The sequence below is a fragment of the Chiloscyllium punctatum genome, chromosome 44, assembly GCF_047496795.1.
Source record: "Chiloscyllium punctatum isolate Juve2018m chromosome 44, sChiPun1.3, whole genome shotgun sequence".
Lineage (NCBI taxonomy): Eukaryota > Metazoa > Chordata > Chondrichthyes > Orectolobiformes > Hemiscylliidae > Chiloscyllium > Chiloscyllium punctatum.
Genome location: NC_092782.1, coordinates 24,390,673 through 24,413,379, shown reverse-complemented (window position 1 = coordinate 24,413,379; position 22,707 = coordinate 24,390,673). Strand labels below are relative to the sequence as shown.

General features: G+C 40.2%; 1 protein-coding gene across 3 annotated transcripts in view; it reads right to left on the bottom strand.

Moving 5' to 3' along the window:
* Positions 1-22,707, bottom strand: part of LOC140466808 (laminin subunit beta-4-like) — a 193,289-nt gene that overhangs the window by 104,440 nt on the left and 66,142 nt on the right. For all 3 annotated transcript variants that reach the window (XM_072562457.1, XM_072562456.1, XM_072562455.1), the window contains 4 exons: positions 21,643-21,706; positions 12,598-12,755; positions 7,282-7,417; positions 2,723-2,796 (listed from right to left, as the gene is read on the bottom strand). In XM_072562457.1, coding sequence (XP_072418558.1) covers positions 2,723-2,796; positions 7,282-7,417; positions 12,598-12,755; positions 21,643-21,670 — 396 coding nt within the window. In that variant the 5' untranslated portion in view covers positions 21,671-21,706. The remainder of the gene's footprint in view (positions 1-2,722; positions 2,797-7,281; positions 7,418-12,597; positions 12,756-21,642; positions 21,707-22,707) is intronic.

Here is a 22,707-nt window from a genome sequence, read left to right as displayed (position 1 = left end):
TGGCAAATTTCCTTAACCTCCTGACGAAGTAGAAGCATAGTTGTACTTTCTTGACTGTAGTGTCAAAGTGGGTGGACCAGGACAGATTGTTGGCGGTCATCACTCCCAGGAACTTTCGAGCACCTCCACCTCAGCACTATTGATGCAGACAGGAGTCCTCCACTCCGCTTCCTGAAGTCAATGACCAACTCCATCATTTTGCTGACCTTGATGAAGAGGTTGTTGTCTTTACCTAATGCCACCAACTTACAATGGTGGTGTTGTCACCAAAGGCATAAATGAAGTGGTATGGAAGTTTGCCACACAGTTGAGAGTGTATAAGGAGTTTAGTAGGGGCTGATTACACTGCCTTGTGAGGCACTGAGGTTGAGGATTATCGTGGAGGAGGTGTTGTCATGTATCCTTATCGACTGTTGTCTATGCATCGGAAGTTTAGAATCCAGTTACAGAGAGGGGTGCAGATACCTAGGTCCCAGAGTTTGGAGATGTATTTGTTTGAAATTGTGATGTTGAAAGTGGAGCTGCAGTCAATAAGTAGGAGCCTGGTGTAGGTGTCCTTGTTGTCCAGATGTTCCAAGGATGAGTGTAGGGTCAGGGAGATGGTGTCAGCTATGGATCTGTTGCACTGGTAGATAACTTGTAAAGGATCAAGGCAGTCAGGGAGGCTGAATGTGAGTTATGACCAACCTTTCAAAGCACTTCATAATGATGGAGGTCATAACCACTGGGCGGTAGTCATTGAGGTATGCTGCACAATTTTCTTTGGCACTGGGATGATGGTGGTCTTTTTGAAGCAGGTGGGGACTTCAGATTGTAGTAAGGAGACATTAAAGATGTTCGTAAATACTCCCACCAGCTGGTCCATGCAGGATCAGAGTGCATGGCTGGGATTTCCATCTGGGTCAGTCACTTTATTATTGGCTTACATGTTCTCTACATGTTCATCCCTGCTGTGACTTTCAGAGGGTTTTCTCTGCTACTTTAAATAGAATTCCAACAGATCCCTATCCACCATGGCCTTCCTTTGCTGTATGAACCTGTTCTCACACTAAGAAATCTTATTTCACTCACCTCTTTAATCTTAAATAAAAAGTGTTGTGATGCGCACCAGCAGTGTCCTAGTGTTGCCAGTCTTTTCAAGCAATATATAGAGGGCGGCACGGTGGCACAGTGGTTAGCACTGCTGCCTCACAGCGCCAGAGACTTGGGTTCAATTCCTGCCTCAAGCGACTGACTGTGTGGAGTTTGCACATTCTCCCAGTGTCTGCGTGGGTTTGCTCTGGTTTCCTCCCACAGTCCAAAGATGTGCAGGTCAGGTGAATTGGCCATGCTAAATTGCCCGTAGTGTTAGGTAAGGGGTAAATGTAGGGGTATGGGTGGGTTGCGCTTCGGCGGGTCAATGTGGACTTGGTGGGCCGAAGGGCCTGTTTCCTCACTGTAATGTAATCTAGTTCTTGTCTTACTTCCTAACCTCCTTTCTGCATCACTTCCTGCGCTTGCCAAGTAGAAAATGTCATCAGCTTTTATTCCAGTTTCCACCCTTCCCTCATCGTTGCATGGTCTATTTCCAACACTTCACTTATTTCTTCAAATTCTCTGCCTCCATTTATTGGCCTTAGCCCATTGACTGATATCCATTATAAGTGCATTAACATTTATCTTGACTGCACTCACAATCTGTTTCCGGGGAGGGCTCTATCCCATTCATCCAGTTTCACCATCTGCTTTACAACTGGACTAACAATGTCACTATCTTCTCCCACATTTTTGAAATGCCTTCTCTTTTTCTCCAGTGACGGTTTTCCTTCACTGCAGTTAGTAGGATCCATCTCTTCTATTTGCCGCACTCCTGTTTTCACCCCTTTGTTTTCCTTCCCCAAACCATGATGGGGATCTCTTTACCTTCACCTTTTATCCAGCAGTCTCCATGATCAATACAACATTCACTGCCAGTTTTACCATCTCAAGTGTGATGTAACAACAAAACACTCTTTGTCTCTTTATACCATAGGCTTAGGTTAGCATCTGAAGGGCACAATATAATACAATGATGCTTGGAGTTTCTTTTGCTCCCTGTTTCTCATACTGACTTCAATAATAAAAGAGGATTACCTATAAGGACTTGGATGTGAGCACCCTTCACTCCCTCTTAAAAAAACCATTCACAAACCTTCTGGTGGTTTATTTTATGCATAACCTTGCACTAGGTTAGGGACAAACTACACTCAGTGTGAAGACCAAGCCCTGTTAGATTACTGACTGAGGAGGCCACAGTCTTTGAGCTATGATTTGTCAGTGAGTGCGATGGCCTCCTCACCTGTGTTTTCACTCTGTTGTTGATAAACTCCTGAAACAGTGTGGCATCGATGAAGAATCATTTGCACCGTGAAGAAATTCAACAAGAATGGTGACAAAATGTCACAAGCATCCTCATGGTTGCAAGAACAAACCACCTTGGTCTTGTGACCATGTCATAAGATGGATTTCTGCTTAGACATACAGAATACAGTGCAGCTTTATATCACTCAAGGGCTGTTAAAGAAGTTGCGACTGATGTTCTCGTCTCTTGATAAATATTGGGGGTGGGGAGTATTCATGCAAAAAGAAACCCATTGAAGGAAGACTGGTGGAGATAAAGATAAAGCTCACTTAACATGTTTGCCTGTTGTTAGTCATGGCTTCTACTTGAATAGGAGCTGACACGATAATTTGAAAATATTACCTTGAAGGAAAGGAAAAGGTGACTGAATTGAAAAAGGATTTCCAGATCCAGCCGAATGCTGACATGGTGCACACCTACAGCAACAAAGAAGTTCATTGTAATTCAGCAATGATGACAAGTTACAGATTGCCGATCTGTATAAACAAGATTAATAAAGTAGGGAATTACTGTCAGCTACAATATTGATTAAATGCTTAACATGTTTGTATGGCATTCCTCTGCCTGTTATTTTAACAGAAGATTAATCTTTATACTCTGACATTTTTTTCTGTATCTCCCCTCCCCTCTGATTTAATCAGATCACTTTTCTTTGATTCCTTTCCAGTTCACCCAGTTAATCTAGAGGCAACCCTCACATTTGTCTCTTCACCTTCGTCATAATAGCACATTAATTGATTGCATTTTCCCCTCATACTTCATGACGGTTCCCTTCTCTCATCTCTCTTTCTCTCCTCTCAGTACATATTGACACCATTTTGCCCAAGATCTCCCTACACCCTTATTTGAAGTTGTTGATCCAGGAGATTGAAACCCTGGTCCAAGCAGTGGACTGGATTTCCCAAATCTGCAAGAATGTGATGTAAACATGAATTTTTTACTCACAACATGGGGCTGCTTGTAAGTCGAATGATGTTAGCAGCATTATAGAAGGGTCTCCAATTCAGTTATGAAACACTATAATCAGTTCTGATTCCAAACAAGACTGGAAGCTGCTAACATGAGTGGGCTAGATTTAACTATTCACTCTTTAGACAAGGGTAGGGTTACCAACTCAGGTTGAACATGTTCCAGGACAATCCACGGAAGTGATGTCATGGATAGCGGGGGATGTAAGAGGACCACAGTTTCAGATAAAAAGCAGTGGAGAGCAGTATGGAGAGTAATTGTAGACAAGTGATAACTGAACCACGTGGAATTTACTTCATTCTAAGTTCTCCACTTGCATGCAGCTGCTTCAAACTCTTCAGTCATGGACTGGAGTGCCGCTCCCTGCCAAAAGAAATTAATACCAGAAGTGCACATTATTCTAAGCTGCAGTTCTAATCTAACCTGGTTTTGGGCGAAGTAGGCTCCCATCTATTCCTGTAAACTACCAACTCCAGGCCTGGCTGTCCTTAGATCAGTTAAAAGGCAGGAACAGCTGTCATCAATCAGAGCCACAGCACTACAGTGTTTCACTTTCCATTTGAATGTGAAGCAGCTACATTCAAGCAGTAGTGACAGGAGAGTCTGATAATCCTACTGCATTAGGCTATCACAGGTTCTGCACTTCAAGTGTCAATTACCTGCACTATGGTGGAGACTAAACAAACAAAGGAGAAAGAGAAGAGTTCTGCCTGCTTGCCTGCTCCCTTCGCTACTGGTATTGGAGTTTTAAATCTCAGAATGCTTTCATTGGCCACTAGGAGGTCGACGCCAATTCCATTAACTCCTGGCCATTTTAGGAGTGTTGGCAACACAACAAGTAGGTGTCGCTGACCAGTTTGAGATGGTGGTGTGAGGTGGTCCTTGGAATACTGTAATCCTAATCTTTGAAGTATTTTGATTCAACTGAGTGGCTTGCTACACTAAACATCAGGCAAGTAAACATCGAAAATATTAGTGTGAATCTGAAATCAGCATAAGCCATACTGTATAAGAGTGGTACGTACACATTATTTAGAGTCATAGAGATGTACAGCATGGAAACGTAACCTTCGGTCCAACCTGTCCATGCCGACCAGATATCCCAACCCAATCTAGTCCCACCTGCCAGCACCCGGCCCATATCCCTCCAAACCCTTCCTATTCATATACCTATCCAGATGCCTTTTAAATGTTGCAATTGTACCAGCCTCCACCACATCCTCTGTCAGCTCATTCCATACATGTACCACACTCTGTGTGAAAACGTTGCCGCTTAGGTCCCTTTTATATCTTCCTCCTCTCACCCTAAACTTATGCCCTCTAGTTCTGGACTCCCCCACCCCAAAAAAAAGACTTTGTCTGTTTATCCTATCCATGCCCCTCATGATTTTATAAACCTCTATAAGGTCATGCCTCAGCCTCTGACGCTCCAGGGAAAACAGCCCTAGCCTAATCAACCTCTCCCTCAACCTCAAATCCTCCAAAACTGGCAACATCCTTGTAAATCTTTACTGAACCCTTTCAGGTTTCACAACATCTTTCTGATAGGAAGGAGACCAGAATTGCATGCAATATTCCAACAGTGGCCTAAACCAATGTCCTGTACAGCCACAACATGACCTCCAAACTCCTGCACTCAATACTCTATACCAATAAAGGAAAGCAGACCAAACTGCTTCTTCACTATCCTATCTACCTGTGACTCCACTTTCAAGGAGCTATGAACCTGCACCCCAAGGTCTGTTCGTTTAGCAACACTCCCTAGGACCTTATCATTAAGTGTACAAATCCTGCTAAGATTTGCTTTCCCAAAATACAGCACCTCACATTTATCTAAATTAAACTCCATCTGCCACTTCTCAGCACATTGGCCCATCTGATCAAGATCCCGTTGTAATCTGAGGTAACCTTCTTCGCTGTCCACTACACCTCCAATTTTGGTGTCATCTGCAAACTTACTAACTGTATCTCTTATGCCCACATCCAAATCATTTATATAAATGATGAAAAGTAGTGGACCCAGCAATGATCCTTGTCACAGGCTTCTGGCCTGAAAAACAACCCTCCACCACCACCCTCTGTCTTCTAGATTTGAGCCAGGTCAGTTTCCAAATGGTGAGTTCTCTCTGTATTCTATGAGATCTAACCTTGCTCACCAGTCTCCCATGGGGAACCTTGTTTAACACCTTACTGAAGTCCATGTAGATCATATCTACCACTCTGCCCTCATCAATCCTCTGTATTACTTCTTAAAAAAACTTAAGTTTGTGAGACATGATTTCCCACACAAAAAGCCATGTTGACTATCCCTAATCAGTCCTTGCCTTTCCAAATACATGTACATCCGGTTCCTCAGGATTCCCTCCAACAATATGCCCACCACCGATGTCAGGCTCACTGGTCTATAGTTCCCTGGCTGGTCTTTACCAACTTTCTTAAACAGTGGCACCACGTTTGCCAACCTCCAGTCTTCCAGCACCTCACCTGTGACTATTGATGATACAAACATCTCAGCAAGAGGCCCAGCAATCACTTCCCTAGCTTGATCTATTTGAGGTTTTATGGGCAAAAATCTGCCACCAATATTAGTTTTTTTTAATAAATAAACTGAAATTCTCAAATTTGCACACTAGGGTTGAACCCACAATCTATGGATTACCAGTCTCTGATAACATAACTACTATGCTATTGTAAGCCAGTTTTAACACAAACAGACAAACTGGAAAAGTGTGCATTTGAATTTCTGTTGATGCTGAATTGTTTTTGCTTGCTTGTGACATAACCCTACATTATTGTAATCTCTTTCATCTTATTGTCTTTGCTTTTTATTAATAATTGGCATTTCAACATTAATAAAAGTCAGTAAATATGTAATATATAAGTGCTGACTGCTGTCCCCTGTCATACATTATAATACAAAGTCATTATCTTAATAAACTTAACATTTATTTTTAATAAGTAATGCAGATATTATCTTATATGCTAAAAGGACAAAGGCTCAGATTTAATATGCATGAGGCTGTTTGTATTCTAACATGAATGAAAAGATTAAGATATATTCTATCCCTTGCTAATACTATCCTGAGAAAAGCACAAGTGCAAATAAGCTCACTACATAGTAATGACTCCTGCGAGTGAAATTGTGATTAGTCTGTAAACTGATGTGAAATTATTGAGTATTATTTAATTCTGGGCAGCATCCAATGTGCTTGATTATTTAAAGAGAATTTGTGCATCCACTTGAAATGGAAAATAAAGAACAGGGTTATATAGGGAAAGAGCAGGAATATAAGATTTATTAGATAGCTTTTACAAATAGCCTGTGTGGGTACAATGGGTTAACTAGCCTCTCTCAATGCTGTAAGATTCCACGATTAATATTCTTGGTAGGAGCTGAACTGAAGTGTACTTAAGAGGTGTAATGGCTACAAAAAGATATAATATGGACAACTGTCCTGCTTAGAAAGTAAACATCAATGAGAAGCAACATATAGTAGCAGCATTGTGGTGATGCTTGTTTCAGTGAATGCACTGGGATAAAGGTGCAGTGGTGAATCTTTAATGGAACACCCTATGTTCCATTATCTCCCATATGTTGCAAAAAAGATTTGGAATTCAATTCTGACCTGAACACAGGATCACAGTCTCAGAATAAGGAATTAGCCAATGGGATGAGGAGAATTCCCTTAAGTCAAAGGGATTTAAATTTTGAAACCCTTTACCCAAGCTGTGGATACTGAGTTGTGGTGTAAATTTAAGACAGACGTCAGTCAAGTTTTGCTAATTTACGTTAAGAGATATGCGTATAGTACAGGAAAGTGGAATTGAGATAGAGGATCAGCTATGATCTTGAACAATAAGTTAGGCTCAAATGATGAAATGACCTTCGCCAGTTCCTATGTCTTATTTACCAACCTTTTCCGCTAACCTACCGTTTTTAGACTGCCACCATTTCCTTTTCCGATCTGGTTCAAAAGCAGTGATCACATTTTCAATGCGATGGCTGCTGGTAGAGCTGATATGGTTGTAAGGTAATCTTGAATCACAAGTAAAACACTTCTGTTCATCCTATTTAATAGAAACAGAAGATTCTTCAGCATGACATGTCTCATTTACATACATGAATATGAACACTAATTTATCTGAATGTCTATTATCCGAATTTCGGATTATCCAAATAAGATCTCAAGGTCCCCTAAAAACGTTATCCATTATCCGAACAATCAGTTGTCCAAACAAAATGCTCTCCGCCTGTATCATTTGTATAATCAAGGTTGTTCTGTTGTTTACTGTTATCAAAGCTGCTAATTCTTTCCTTCTGTAAAAACGTTGGGATGTTGCATTGATAATGCTTGTTGATACAGAAATGACAGTGAATCCCCTGACAATGTGAATTGACATCTCTTCGCATGTGATATCAATGAGGCTTCCAATGAGAGTACAGAAACTTGGTTTGTTGTTCTTCCAAAAATCAGAATCAGCAAATTACCAGCAGTAAATTGGCAGATTTTTATCCTCCTTGCTTTTGTCACAATCCTACCCCACTTACAGTTATACACAAGACATTTATGGGCGGCACGGTGGCACAACAGTTAGCACTGCTGCCTCACAGCACCAGAGACCCACGGTCAATTCCTGCCTCAGGCAACTGTCTGTGTGGAGTTTGCACATTCTCCCGGTGTCTATGTGGGTTTCCTCCAGGTGCTCCGGTTTCCTCCCACACTCCAAAGAATGTGCAGGTTAGGTGAATTGGCCATGTTAAATTTCCCGTAGTGTTAGGTGAAGGGGTAAATGTAGGGGAATGGGTCTTTGGAGGGTCGGTGTGGACTTGTTGGGCCGAAGTGCCTGTTTCCACACTAAGTAATCTAATTTGGACTTCAGGACATTGGCTATAATCCTTTGATACAAAGTTACTAGGGCAAAGTCAATCATCTAAACAACTCTTATACATTTGGTTTAACCACTTTGAGATGTTTATAAGCCACCAAAAGATGAAATATAATCTAATTGTTAAAAAAAGATAATTTTAAAGCTGATAATGGAAAAGAAATTATTTATCCACAAAGTATGAATTATTCTGATTATAAATGAAAACACATAATTTAAGTGAAAATGGATTGGACAGCTTTACTGATCTTTTGCCAACTAGTAATTAAACAAAATGATCCTACTTAACGAGACTTGAATCTGAATGAATATCATGCAGACAAACAAGCCTTCAGGCAGCTTATCTTAATTATTCACTGCAAAATAGAGACACTGAGCATTGTCATTAATTCTAGTTTTACAATCTGTTTTAAAGTATAAAAGATGTTTATCATGCTCAGAGCAATGAATTTAAATAAACATTGAAATAACAGGACTGGGGGAATCCAGTATATTAATGCTGAAGGAGAATTTATAAACATCACCATGGATTCACAAATGAATTACCATAACTTTTCTGCCTATTCACTCTTACCAAGTGATCAATATTTCTTTTTCTGTTAAAAAACAGAAAGAACTGCAGATGCTGTAAATCAGAAACAAAAACAGAAGTTGCTGGAAAAGCCTAGTAGGTCTGGCAGCATCTGTGAAGAGAAATCAGAGTTAACATTTTGGATTCGGTGACCCTTCCTCAGTTCTGATTTCTCTTCACAAATGCTGCCAGAACTGCTGAGCTTTGCTAGCAACATTGATTTTGTTTTTTCCATTGTTTGCTTACAGTCTCCACAGTCAAACTATCAATTAACTCATAGTAATTGAAATGAAATGTTCTTCAACTTTGCAGGAAATAATGATGTTGTGACAATACAGGCTTCAGACTTTTCTCCGAATGTGTTTTCATGCAAGTTTGTAGCATATCCTGGCTTGTCAGGTGCTTGTCTGCCCAGGAGTCCCTAGTGCATGATTAATGAAACATGAACTAACTTGTGCACAACAATTAAAAACCCATTTGACACCACAGTGCAAACATCTTTCACACTAAATTAAACATGCATTCAGGAATTTGTTATGCAGCTTTGAACAATGCACCATTAATGACAGGTTATGGCAATCCCTCCTCTTCTGAAGGACCTCCATAAAACACTTCTCAAGCTCTTTTAATACAATGTCTTATATTGACATGTAGAGAAAAACACATTCTTTCTAAGACACCCTCATTCTTTAATTTTACTTCAATGTTGAGCAATTTTGTGAACTTGCCTGGACAGAGCATTCTTGCATTTTGTAGGCAAAGACAGCAATTCATTTTGTCATGTTTATTTAAATTGTTTGCTTTAGTAGATCAGGTTGCAGGAAGTTTATCAAAGGCACACACAGTACTTCATTGTGAACCCCAACTACCTTTTTAATGTGTTTCAAGAGGGGAGGCGATGGCCTTGTGATATTATTGCTGATTGTTAATCCGAAGGCCCAGGTAATGTTCTGGGGATGTGGGTTTGAATCCCACCATGGCCGATGGTGGAATTTGAATTCAGTAAAAAAATCTAGAATTAAGAGGTTAATGATGACGGTGAAACCATTGGCAATTTCAGGAAAAAATCATCTGGTTCATTAATGTCCTTTAGAGAAGGAGACTGCAATCCTAACCTGGTCTGGCCTACTTGTGGTTGACTCTTAACTGCCCTCTGGGCAATTAGGGATGGGCAATAAATGCTGGCCAGGCCAGTGACACCCTCATCCCGAGAATGAATAAAAACATTAAATTATATTGGTCAAAGTCGAAAAACATTATGTTACCCACACATAAATAATCATCTGAGTTTTTCTCTGTATAACCATTCAGTGTGATGTGACAACCACTCAGTGAGGAAATAAAACTGCATTGGGATATGAATTCTGATTGGTACGGATCTCAAAGGAATAGATTGATTTTGCTACAAAGGAAAGCTCCAACTCCATGCTACCTCTAGAAATTCATCACACTAGAGTTTAAAGCTGATACTGAGAGAAATAATGGACTGTCTATACCCATTCTCTACATGCAGACCAGGGTTACAATTCAGCACTGATTGCCCACACCTCATGGCTCTGAAATAATCTGATGGTGTATCAGAGCGAGTGAAATTTGGAAGCTGTTTAAACCAAGTCCCTTGTACAATTTAATCAGAACATATGATGGCCTTGTTCCACTCTGTTTTTTTGCATTATTTCAGTAATTAGATATTACAATTTAAAAAAATCTTAAATTCACATACATAACCAGAAATTACTGGAAAATCTCAGCAGGTCTGGTAGCATCAGTGGTGAGAAATCAGAGTTAACATTTTAGGTTCTGTGACCTTCTTGGGAATTGATGGTAACTAGGAAAATGTTGTGTTTTGTGCAGAAGGTAGAGTGGGGGCAGGCAGGGGAAGGGAGTTAGCAGTAAACAGTAAGTGGGGCTAGAGCCAAAGAGAGAGAAGAACAGTTGGACAAAGTAATGGATAAAGATCAGCCAATACCCATCTCATAGAATCACAGAGTCATAGACTCATACAGCACAGAAATAGATCCTTCAGTCCAACCAGGCAATGTCAATCATAATCCCAAACTAAACTAGTCCCACCTGCCTGCGGTTGGCCCATATCCCTTCAAACATTTCTTATTCATGCATTTATCTAAATGTCTTTTAAATGTTGTAACTGTACCTGTATCTACCACTTCCTCTGGAAGTTCAACTTCAGATGCCGTCAGACCCACTGAGTTTCTCCAAAAATTTCTGTCTTTGTAGGAACCTGGTACAAGATATTTCTAATGAATCTGTTCAGAGATGTTATTCTACATCTCTAGGAGAAAGTGAGGACAGCAGATGCTGGAGATCAGAGATGCAGGAAAAGCACAGCAGGTCAGGCAGCATCCAAGGAGCAGGAGAATCAACATTTCAGGCATAAGCTCTTCATCAGGAATGAGGCTTGTGGGTTGGGGGCTGAGAGATAAATAGAAGGGGGGATGGGGTTGGCAGGAAGGTAGCTGAGAAAGCGATAGGTGGATGAAGGTGAGGGAGAAGGTGATAGGTCTGAGGGAGGAGTGATGGACAGGTCAGGAGGGTGGTGCTGAGTTGAAGGCTTGTGACTGGGATAATGTGAGGGGAGGGGAAATGAGGAAGTTGTTGAAATCCACATTTATCCCCTGTGGTTGCCAGGTCCAAAGATGGAAAATGAGGCATTTTCCCTCCAGGCATTGGGTGGTAACGGGTTGGAGATGGAGGAGGCCCAGGATTTGCAGGTCTTTGACAGAGTGGGAGGGGGAGTTGAAGTGTACAGCCATGGGCTGGTGGGGTTGGTGGGTGTGGGTGTCCCAGAGATGTTCTCTGAAATGATCCACAAGCAGGCATCCTGTCTCCATGATGTAGAGAAGACTACATTAGGTGCAATGGATGCAGTAGATGACATTTGTAGAGGTACAGGTAAATTTCTGTGGAATGTGGAAGGATCTCTTGGGACCTTGGATCATTTCAACCAACCCCTGGTGACATGGTGGCTCAGAGGTTAGCACTGCTGCCTCACAGCACCAGAGACTCATGTTTGATTCCAGTCTTGGGTGACTGTCTATGTGGAGTTTGCACATTTTCCCTGTGTCTGCATGGGTTTCCTTCAGGTGCTCCAGTTTCCTCCCACAGTCTGAAGATGTGCGGGTTAGGTGAATTGGCCATGCTAAATTGCCCATAGTGGTCAGGGATGTGTAGGTTAGGTGCATTAGTCAGGAGTAAATATAGAGTAGGGCGAATGGGTTTGGATGAGTTACTCTTTGGAGGTTGGTGTGGACTTGTTGGGCCAAAAGGCCTGTTTCTACACTGTAGGGATTCTGTGATTAATTGCCACTCACACAGATTGTCAATATTTTATCTCAATAGAATTGCTGAGACAAATCCAAGACAAATCTGCAATGGTCGTGATAGTGCTTCTGGATGTCCTCCTCGGCAATTAATCCATCCTCAAATCTAAAAATTACCTGTGGATGCACCTAATCAGGTACATTATTTGTGATATTTTACAGAATAAGTTTCATTTTAGAATCCTCAGCCAAACTGGGAATATGTCACTGTTAAATCTAAGCTTTCTGGATCCATACTCTTTATATTATTTGTTCATGGGATGCAGATATTAATAACAAAGTCCCCGTTTCTTGCCCATCCCTAATTAACCTTAAGAAGTTGGTGGTAACCCACCTTTGTGTCAAACTTCATTAATTTATTTATTACTCACTGTATGATTGTGGGCTAAAGTTGAATGGTAATGTACAGATTAACTTTAAAATTAATGTTTTTAAAAGTATGAACTAACCTGTAAGTGACTGAGGATACAATATTTTTCTGGCCTATTCAGACCACAGGTTGAGGAAGCAGATAGCTGACTGCTACGGCCCACAAGCAGATCTCCAAGAGGTGGGTAACAAGAACCAGCAGTGCAATCCCCTTGACCAGAGACAACCTTTAGCAACACTGTAAAGACATCATAAAAATTTTGATAAAACACATGTACTGTTAATTCTCATTGTAAGACAGTTATTAATCAAGATGTCTGGGGAAATAAAAAAAAATTAGATTGGTGTAGTAATTCTAACCAATCTGTGTTTGGTGGTTAATATTTAGATTTCTATCTCCATTTCAATTCCCTCCACAGTCTAGCCTTACTCTACGTTTGTAATTACTGTAATTTTGTCCAGCCTTACAACTGTCTAAAATCCTTGTGCTGCTCTATCTTTGGTCTCTTGCTTATCCCTGAGGGTGATCCCTCAATAATTAGTACGGTGGCTCAGTGGTTAGCACTGCTGCCTCACAGCACCAGCAACCTGGGTTCAATTCCAGCTTCGGGTGACTGTCTGTGTGGAGTTTACACATTGTCCCTGTGTCTGTGCGGGTCTTCTCCCACAATCCAAAGATGTGCAGGTTAGGTAGGGCCATGCTAAAATGCCCATAATGTTCATGGATGTGTGGGTTAGGTGCATTAGTCGGGGGTAAATGTAGGTGCATGAGTCTGGGTGGGTTACTCTTTGGAGGGTCAGTGTGGACCAGTTGGGCCAAATGGCCTGTTCCCACACTGCAGGCATTCTATGAAATTCTATCTGCCTCCACTCTCCAAGGTACTAAACTCCAGAATTGCCTTTCTACCTCTATTTCCTCCTTGATAATGTCCCTTAAAATCTACCTCTTCAGTCATATTTCTTTATGTGGCTTGGCGTCAAATTGTGTGAGGTTTTCCTTGTTTGAAATGCAATGGGCCGTTTTACTGAGCCAAAGAAATTCTTTGAATTGAAGTCAGTATAATGAAAGCCAAAAAAAAAATCAAAGTATAATGTTCAGGGCAGAGGAAAGAAACTTTATCTGCATCTGGCTTGTGCTCTCCCAGATTTGGAAATGTTTAACATTGAAATTAGTGAAAAGTATGTTAGTGTTCCACTTAACCTCACTGAGGCAGAACATAGGTGAGAGCCAAAAGCAGGTAAACTATAATAGCCCATGACTCTCGAGAGCAGTACAGTAATCATCATCAGATTACAGCTAAGTTGTTTAATGTTCTAGTTAGTCAGGAGTTAAGGCAGTTTTTAATTCCACTAAATTTTCCTGGCTAATTATTCAAGCCAACTAAGTCAGAACTCTCTGAATTCCTCTACTCAAAATCCCAGAATTGGGCAGTTTGTTCAAAGAGATCTCCACATTCTTCAGGCAATGAACGTACAGTCAGATCCTGGGGCACACATTTCAGGGTAAGTCCACTCTCCGACTGTTTGGAGACCAGAAGAGCCAATCAATATGAATGATCTGATCTGTAACTTTTTCAAATGCTACAGAAAAAGCATCATGAATCTGTGTGGTTGCATAAGACAGCGAGACTCCAGTTTTCTTTTAGAATGCACATTTTAATTTTAAATAGACGCACACCAGTCAGTTCAATTATAGTCAAAAAAGATAGGCATGAAAATGATTGAGAGACATTAGGCCATGAATGTCACAAAGACCTATTTCTATCAAATAATGATCCTTATCCACTGGCTGGAAACTTGAAATTAATTGTTGAAATACAGATGTTTAAAAAAAAAACATAAATTTAAAATAACTTCAGCACAATCAAGATGGCCACATAATTTACATTAACTGTACAATCCATATTAAACCCCATTGGAACAAAGGAAGAAGTCTGCAAAACCAAACATTCCTTGAAGTGCCCACACCTCCTGCATCACTAATAACACCATTCTAACAATAACTTGAGTATTCAACAGTTGAAAAAGGACCATTAAAAACTAATGACTGGGAGAACCAGGACCCTGATTTAAGCTAGCTCATTGATCATGAGCGAATCCAATAAGTTACAAGAGAAATGTGGCACCTGCATACCAATCGCACCCGCATTGCAGCAGGAAGTCTGCATGTTTGACATATTGATGTGCAACTGGAAATGGAAGCCTTTACTTACTATGCAGTGCCACTGGCAATTGCATGTCTGAAGAATGCCTGCACTACATTTGCATTCAATTTCCAGGTTTTTCCAATTTTCCTTTCAGTTTCAGCGTTGCTCTTGTCTCTGCCTTTCTGTTCATTGTCCCATTGAGCATTCCAGTGTTTTGTATTATACTGCACTGCTTTTGCATTCCAGCTCAAGATTACACTTCAGCCAATTTTTAGGTTTTAGTTTAATTAAGGCAGTATTAAATATTTCTTTTGTCTTGAAAGAACATGCATTCTAATCAAAAATAGATTAGCCCTGTTTTCTTGGTAGTTAATTCCTTATGCACACAGATCTGTCTAACTGACTATACTCACAGAAGCTGATAATGCAAACAGTGAGAAACTATCTCTTTGTCTGAATTCTCTGCCATTCCAAGTTGTTATTCTATTTAGTTTTCCAATATCTACCACCAAAATTACGGATGGCCACTGCGGGTACCAGCGTGCGAGTTTATCTTCTGCGGGGAATTTTACCTAATGTGGCCATACTTATGTTATCTCCCAATAACATAGGAAACTTGACATTGATGTTATGGTATTAAGGAATCCAAAAAACAACATTTACTACTGCCAACTATTAAGTACAAATGAGAGTCTTGGCTAATTGTCAACTATTCATTTACGTTACAGGAGCATACTTCTAGTAGAGTGTTAAGCTTCAAATGATTCTGATTAAGATGGAGAATGAGATCCTTAAACCCTCTAAGCAACTAAGTCTCACTGAATTAGTAAGTCTAACTTTTTCAAACAAAAACTCTCTTGCGGTTAAATGAAGAAAGGGAAAAGAGAAAAGAACGAAGAAAAAACAGAAATTACTAGAAAAAACTCAGCAGGTCTGGCAGCATCTGTGGAGATAAATCAGAGCTAATGCTTTGGGTCCAGTGACCCTTTCATGGAGGGTCTGTTCTGATTTCTCTCCACGGATGTTGCCAGACCTGCTGAACTTTTCCTGCAATTTCTGTTTTTGCTTTTGCTTCTGATTTCCAGCATTCATGGTTATTTCAGTTTTTTTGTTTAGTGAAAAGAGAGCAGACTTTGATCCTATCCTTACCTGGCTGTAACAGGGATTATAAATCACAATTAGTTTTTCTGACCTTTTTCAGCCCTTTCACTGAAATGTAAAACTGTTGCCCAAAGTATATAAGTTATGGGGATATTAAAAAGAGGAGAAAAGTGAAATGAAATAGTAAACTTTAGAAAAATTGTTTGGGAATGTGGAAGCGTGATTATCTTTGAAAATACAAAGTAGCGTTTTTTAACATTGTACAAAATAGACAAGAATAGACAGCCTTGCTATCTTTTATCTAATTCAGCTCACCTTCACAGTCAACTTTTCGACTCAGAAATTGAGTGTAACCAAGGGACTAATAAGAGTGAGGAACTTCCATGTATTTGATATCAATAGAGCAAAAATATTGGACAAATATAAAAGACTAAAAGCTGATAAATCCAGACCATACTTTATGCATTTGCCAACAGGTAAAATGTTGCCAATCAAGGGAATCATAGCTTGTTAATGGCACAATTTCCTTCATTAGTCCTGAATGTCCTCTCGAACCAAACATGCCAAACAAGTTCGGTGTCAACTTGGAAGTCAGAACATCAATTTGCTGCTTGCTCCAAAGGGCTTCTTTGTTGGGCACCAAGTATCAACATGCCAGGTGCACTCCATGGGCACCAGACATACATGCCCCACATCTGACATTGGCAGCCAATATGTGCCAGCTTCTTAAAAACTATCATGACCCGCCTCTGATCCACTTGCAGAATGCATCTGTACTTCAATACTGCACCTCGGGCTGCACTGATAACTATCATAGTTAACGCTGCTCCAAGGGCACTGTGCACTCAGTGACACACACACACTCAGCTCATTGAATGGACTAGGCTTAGTCTCTGGCCTGTTTGCTTACTGTCATATGCTGAATCTGCCTGGATGCTCATAACACTCTGCCTCAGCCAGACATACCCGTTTCACAGTACTGATGTATTACTGTAACCAGTTAGTGCAGGCACAAAGCCAGGAAATCTGTCATGGTTGTCAACATTCCTTAGTCAAGTCAAGAGAGATATCCTTTACTTAGGGCATCCCAGCACATTAAATCAAGGGCAGTCTCTGGTACCAGTCCAGGGGCTTGCAAATGGCTGTCAAAGGCTTAGGGTATTCAGAAATCTGGATGCTCTCCACAGAAGGGGTGGGGAAATCACACCTCAGTCAGCAAACTGCCCTCCTGACTCTTTCAGCCCTGATGTGGGTTGTCTTTGTCCTGGAACGAGAAAGAAGCAGATATTATGGGCAATGAACATGGGTGGCACAGTTGATATTTCTAGTGCAGGGCTCCTGACTGAGTGAGTAGGCAGCTCAGGAGGCATGCAGGGTTAGCAGTATTAGAGATTAAGGTGCATGAGAGTGAGTGAGGGATGATGTTGAATACAACTGTAACAGCAGCTTGGCAGCTATGGTATAAGAGCATGAGGCTTGACGGCTATGGTATTAGAGAAAGTGGATGTGTGAGTTATCAGAGAGAAGATGGTAGCACTTATGCTGTGGAGTGTGAAATAGGGTCAGATTTAAAGTGCTGGTTATTTCTGAAGCACACAGCCTTATTATAGTTATTTGAATTACAGCAACAACTCCTGCAAAATGTCAATTGTCAACTTCCCAGCCCACCTTGATTAAAACTTGAAATGAATGGGTCTCAGATTTTTACATCCCATTCAACTTAAGTCCCTCACTTTGGTGGTTAAAATCCCCATCTGATGTGTCATCAAGCTTAAAAAGTATTGAAATAAAGAAACCTTCAGGACAAAATGAATTGTGAGTCACAGGCAGTATAAGTCTAATGGGCATGCTTCACCAAGTTAAGGAATGCCTTGGGAAGCAGTCCATTGGTATCAATTCTCTTCAACATGGCTCAGCATGTTCAGAACACTGCAATTCATCAGCAAACAAATGCTATAAATGTAGGACTAACATAAGACTCCTGTAACGAGTTGGAAGGATTTTCATGAACATTCAGTAAACTAGAGCCCCAGACATCACTCAGTGTTGATTTTTAAAATCATGTTTAGACATATTAAGTGGGCTGGCATCTTAAGATGACTTTTCTGCTGGTTCCAGTTGCTTGTTTAGCTTGAGAGCAGGGAATTATGGGCAGGGCAGTAAGATAGCCACTGTAAGTTTTAATTTTTTTCCCCCAGAATGGGAGCGGGCATAACTAGTGACGCTATGCATCAACCAGATCCATGAACTTTAAAAAGAAGTCTGCACTTTCTTTATCAGCACCATAGAAGATATCATCTCCACAAGGCAAATTCATTTTAAGGATTATTGTAACCTCTATAGAGCAAATACAGACAAGCAGCTACTTAGAAAATGCCTGACCCCCGAGCAAAACCAAAAAAAAATTATCTCAGATTAGGATGCATTAGTTCTTCAAAATTAAGCTGGATTTTGCTATCAGCTGGGAAGTTTGTTATAATTTCATTTTTACAATGTGTTTCTGTGCTGCAAAAGTTCCTGTCAGTCAAATATATAAAACAACAGTGTCTTCTACTGGATGTCTGAGATCCATGTAAACAAGGCAAGAAGCAAATTGTCTCCCATCCAATCAATTTGAAGAATTGTAAACAAGCAGCATAAACTTCTCAGTTGCTGAATTCATTACCAAATGAGGCACAGAAAACCAAATGGAGGGGAAATAAAAAGGATTAAGAGAGATGAGACTCAGGCAAAAAAAAATGTAACTTTGCTTTTGAAGAATAAATGAAATGCTACACTTGTGGAAATTAATTTTCAGCAACACAAGTTGTTTGATAGGAATTGAGATTCACTACACCATTCAAAGGCTGATACTGAAATGGAAAAGCCCTAATATTTGTAAAGTGAGTGCAGCAATCTCAACTACATTGATGTGTTTGACTGGTGAATCCTTTGGCAGATGTTATTTTTGAGATGTTCATGAAAGAATGTTGTATGCTGGATAACAGCTGTCAGATTTCTATATTTAGATGCTGTGTGCAAATGCCACAAGTTGTTTGATTTGCATGGAAATTTTGTGCACATGATGATGGCCGTTGTTATTTCTATGTAAAGTTTGACCTCTAACTCATACTACCACCCCCATAACTCAGTGACTCCAATAGCTTTGCTCTTCCCTGTCTCTCTAAGCTCTTTCAGGCCTACTACCACTGACATTTCTGCACTTTGCCTAGTCTGACTTTTTCTACATTGCTGACCTTCTTCACTCAATCGTTAGTGGCACGCCTATAAGTTGCTTACGTTGTAAACTCTTGAATTTCCTTCTGAATCAATTGTCTCTTTTAACTCTGTCATGTCATTCCAACCTCTCTTCTTGATCAGGTTTGGTCATCTCTCCTTCTGCCTTTAATGCCTTGGTATTAAATTTAGTTTTGTAATACTTTGTTTTTATGAAACTGCTTACAAGGCTTTACTAATTTGAAGGTGCTATGTCACTGCTGTTGCCCATACCAGATGGTCATTGTTTATATAAAAACTAGAATATTTATTTCTCTTTTTGTTTGGAATGTCCAATTCAATATCCTCAGCACAGAATGGCTCTGAGTGTTGTCAATATTAATCTTCAATTTACCTATTCTTGCGGCCAAAATTACATGTCTGGGTGTTTATAAACTAACTACCAATAAAGTCTAATGTTAAATTTCTGAGCTATAAAATTTGTTTTCTGTTGCTACTGTCTTAAAGTCTTGTATATTAGTTAACCAAAGTGGGAAGCTTGCAAACTTCTGTCAGATCCAGGTTATTTCAAAACGTTTCAGTCCAACCTATTGGTATCCAATTATTATGAATGCTATGTTGTAAGATTATGGTTTGGACCATTTCTTTAATGCAAGATAAATAAAGGAATTAAGAGAGCCCATGTAATCTGCTATACGTTCTGCCTGACCACCCACCTGGGTTGGTTACTGTGGAATTTAAGATGGCTAGATTACTAGCTATTAAAATGTGTGTTCTGTGCTTCATATCTGAAAACAAAGGCATGAGTCTGACGGAGATTTTAAATCTCCAAGTTTTTTTTCTACATGGAGAGGTCCCAGTGAGACAAAAGGTTATAGCTGCTGTGGTCAGGTACAAGAATCTTGACTGAATCCCGAGGTACCGATTTCTCTGCACTTTAAGGAAAATGCTGCTTGATTGACAGCATTTTTTCACAGGCCTGTCAATTTTGCAATGTGTATTTGCAGGAGAGAGGTTTCAAGTACTTACAGTTTCTAATACTGATACCTTAAATGACCTGGATAATTTTGATACTTGCATGTAGTTTGTAATAAAAGCAATTCCTTTGAATGAATTGCTTTTATTTTTCAAAACAAAAAGCTCTTTCACACATACCGTCAATATTATAGATTTCACTGAATCTTTATAGAGTGCATACTGGGTGAATGGACATGGGAGTGCCATAGTTTGGCATTGAAAGTATCAGGGGCTATGAATGGGTGCAGTGACATGAGTTGATATGGGAAATGTGTAGGGTATGTGGCTAGACCACTGTTCTATCTCTCATTGACTTATTGCCCCTGGGATGAAGTTCCAGACTACAGAGACAGGCCTTTTAAACAGCTTGACTTGGCATTTGACCTCCCTTGTGGCTGACTCCAATCTCTTTCTGGTGAAGTGAGCCCATATCTGGTTACCTCCTGCTCCTATAGAACAAGAATCCTGTCTTTGCAAACAATTTCTTCTCTGATGGGTGTATTGAGCCTGGAAACTTTCCAACTCCCATGCTCCCTGCCTCAAAATGTGAAAATCCAGCTCACTAATGTAGAAACACTAAAAGAAATCTTTAAGAACTGACCAGATTATTACAGGAATATTCATGCGTTTTTACCAGCGATACTATTCCACCAACCAGTGTGTCCCTATCCTTGTGTGGAAGAGATTGCAGCATTGGCAGTAGATTCCCAACGTACCTTCTTTTGTTACTGATAATTCTTTCTTTCTGAGACATTATTGTGCTGCTGGGTCAGAAAAATATTGCACATCCGTAATTCAGGATGAAATGGCAGTTGCTGTAATGATTGATTTTAGTCTTAGCGAGTTCTGACCTGATTAAACAATAAAATCATGGTTGATATATCTGTGGTGAAATGTTAATATAATTAGGTAGGTATATATCACACCTTCTTCACAGATGAATTTATGTCAAAATAGTCCAAGAATAAGTAGTTATTTATAAATAATCATTTTTTTAAAAAAAATTTCGTGGAGCTAATTTCCATTTAAGTTCTTTCACATTACTTAGGATTTCATGATGGCTACATGAAGCTTGTTGTTGTACTCCTGTAAATGTTTTACTCTTTGATATTTTCCTTTCACTCTGCTTTGCAGTCTATTTAATTGAATTGAAGCATTTCCAGATATCCTGCCAAGATCATTTTGGTGGAACATGATTTTATTTCAGCAGCCAGGGTGGAGGGAGTGGTCATGCACTGAAAATTGGATTACTGTTCCTGACCTGCCTGCTGATTCCATACTTACCTCCCAGTCACATGATACCCATTAACAGATTTGTTGGATTGTCATCAGGTACGGGAACCTTGGCTAATTTTACTGCTCTTTATCCTGAAGTATTGAGGTCAATTCTTGTTACCAAACTGCTGCCCCAGTTATGCCCTGCGAAATCAGCATGCATTGGCAATCACACTGAGAACCTTCTGGATTATATTTGTGAAGATAAGGGCAGTGTCCTTACTCAGGCTTAGGAGAAGAGAGAGGAAAAAAATTCAATCATCACTTCAACACAGTGATTAAACATGCAGTAACACATATACCGATGATCTGTTGTCTAAATGTGGATAAAACTATTGCCAAACATTGTGAGATTTTTGCCATACTCACCAAGGATTGCGAAAATCTGTAGCATCATCCTTTTTTTGTGCAATCATAAATCGTGATACCTGTTCTGAATTGAATGCACAAAACAGATAATATTACTCGCCAACTAATATAATGTGATTTTATTTCATGCTATCGCCAAAAGCCATTCAAACTCTAATTGCTGTGCATGACTTGAATAAACACAGCTTGGCTGTGTGGAATGGAGAAATCTGTGCAATGCAAATGATCTTATATTCTGCCTCTAGCACAAGGAATCTGGGTTAGTACTGTAAGTATAACAGGCTAACCTTTGGATGTTGAGGAACTGAACTTCTGTCCATGTCTGTGTGGATTTCCTCTGGGTGTTCCAGTTTCCTTCCACAGTCCAAAGATGTGCAGGTTAGATTTCCTGTGTTAAATTGCCCTGTAGATGGGTTAGCCATGGGCAGTCATGGTTACAGGGATAGGACAAGTTAGTGGGTTAGTTTTGTCCTTGGAGGGTCAGAATGGACTTGATGGGCTGAATGGCATGTTTCCACACTGACGGGATTCTGTGACTTATGATCAGAACAAGTTGCGCTTGTAAAAGCAAAGAACATTTTAAAGAGAGGTAGAGATTCCAACTGATACCTGCGTAACTAGCCAGGTTCACAATAATCTAACAAACCTCATCAAGCCCTATGACTTAGTTTGAGGAAGACAGAGAAACCTGAAGTAAAGAGGATCCAAGATGTTTTTTTGGGGGGGGGGGGCTGGGCAGTGTGGGGAGGGTTGGAGTGTAGTCCTGTCTCCCTAGCCCTCCAGGAAACAAGAGGAAGTACCATCATCTTGCCTTTATGGAGCTCATCTGATTCCAAATCTGCTTGGCATCATGATGGCTTGGCAAAGTGTCTGTGATGGTTTCACCACTCAGTCCTCATTTTAAGATTGCTTCAGGGTTTGATAAATCAATTGAGCTTCAATCTCCAAACTTATAGAAGGACCGCAATAAATTCCGTGAACTGTCCAGATCACTTGTGCAAAAGAGGCTAAAATCATCTTCTGAGGTGTCCATGGAATTGATGGGAATAAGTTGCTGCCTCTTGA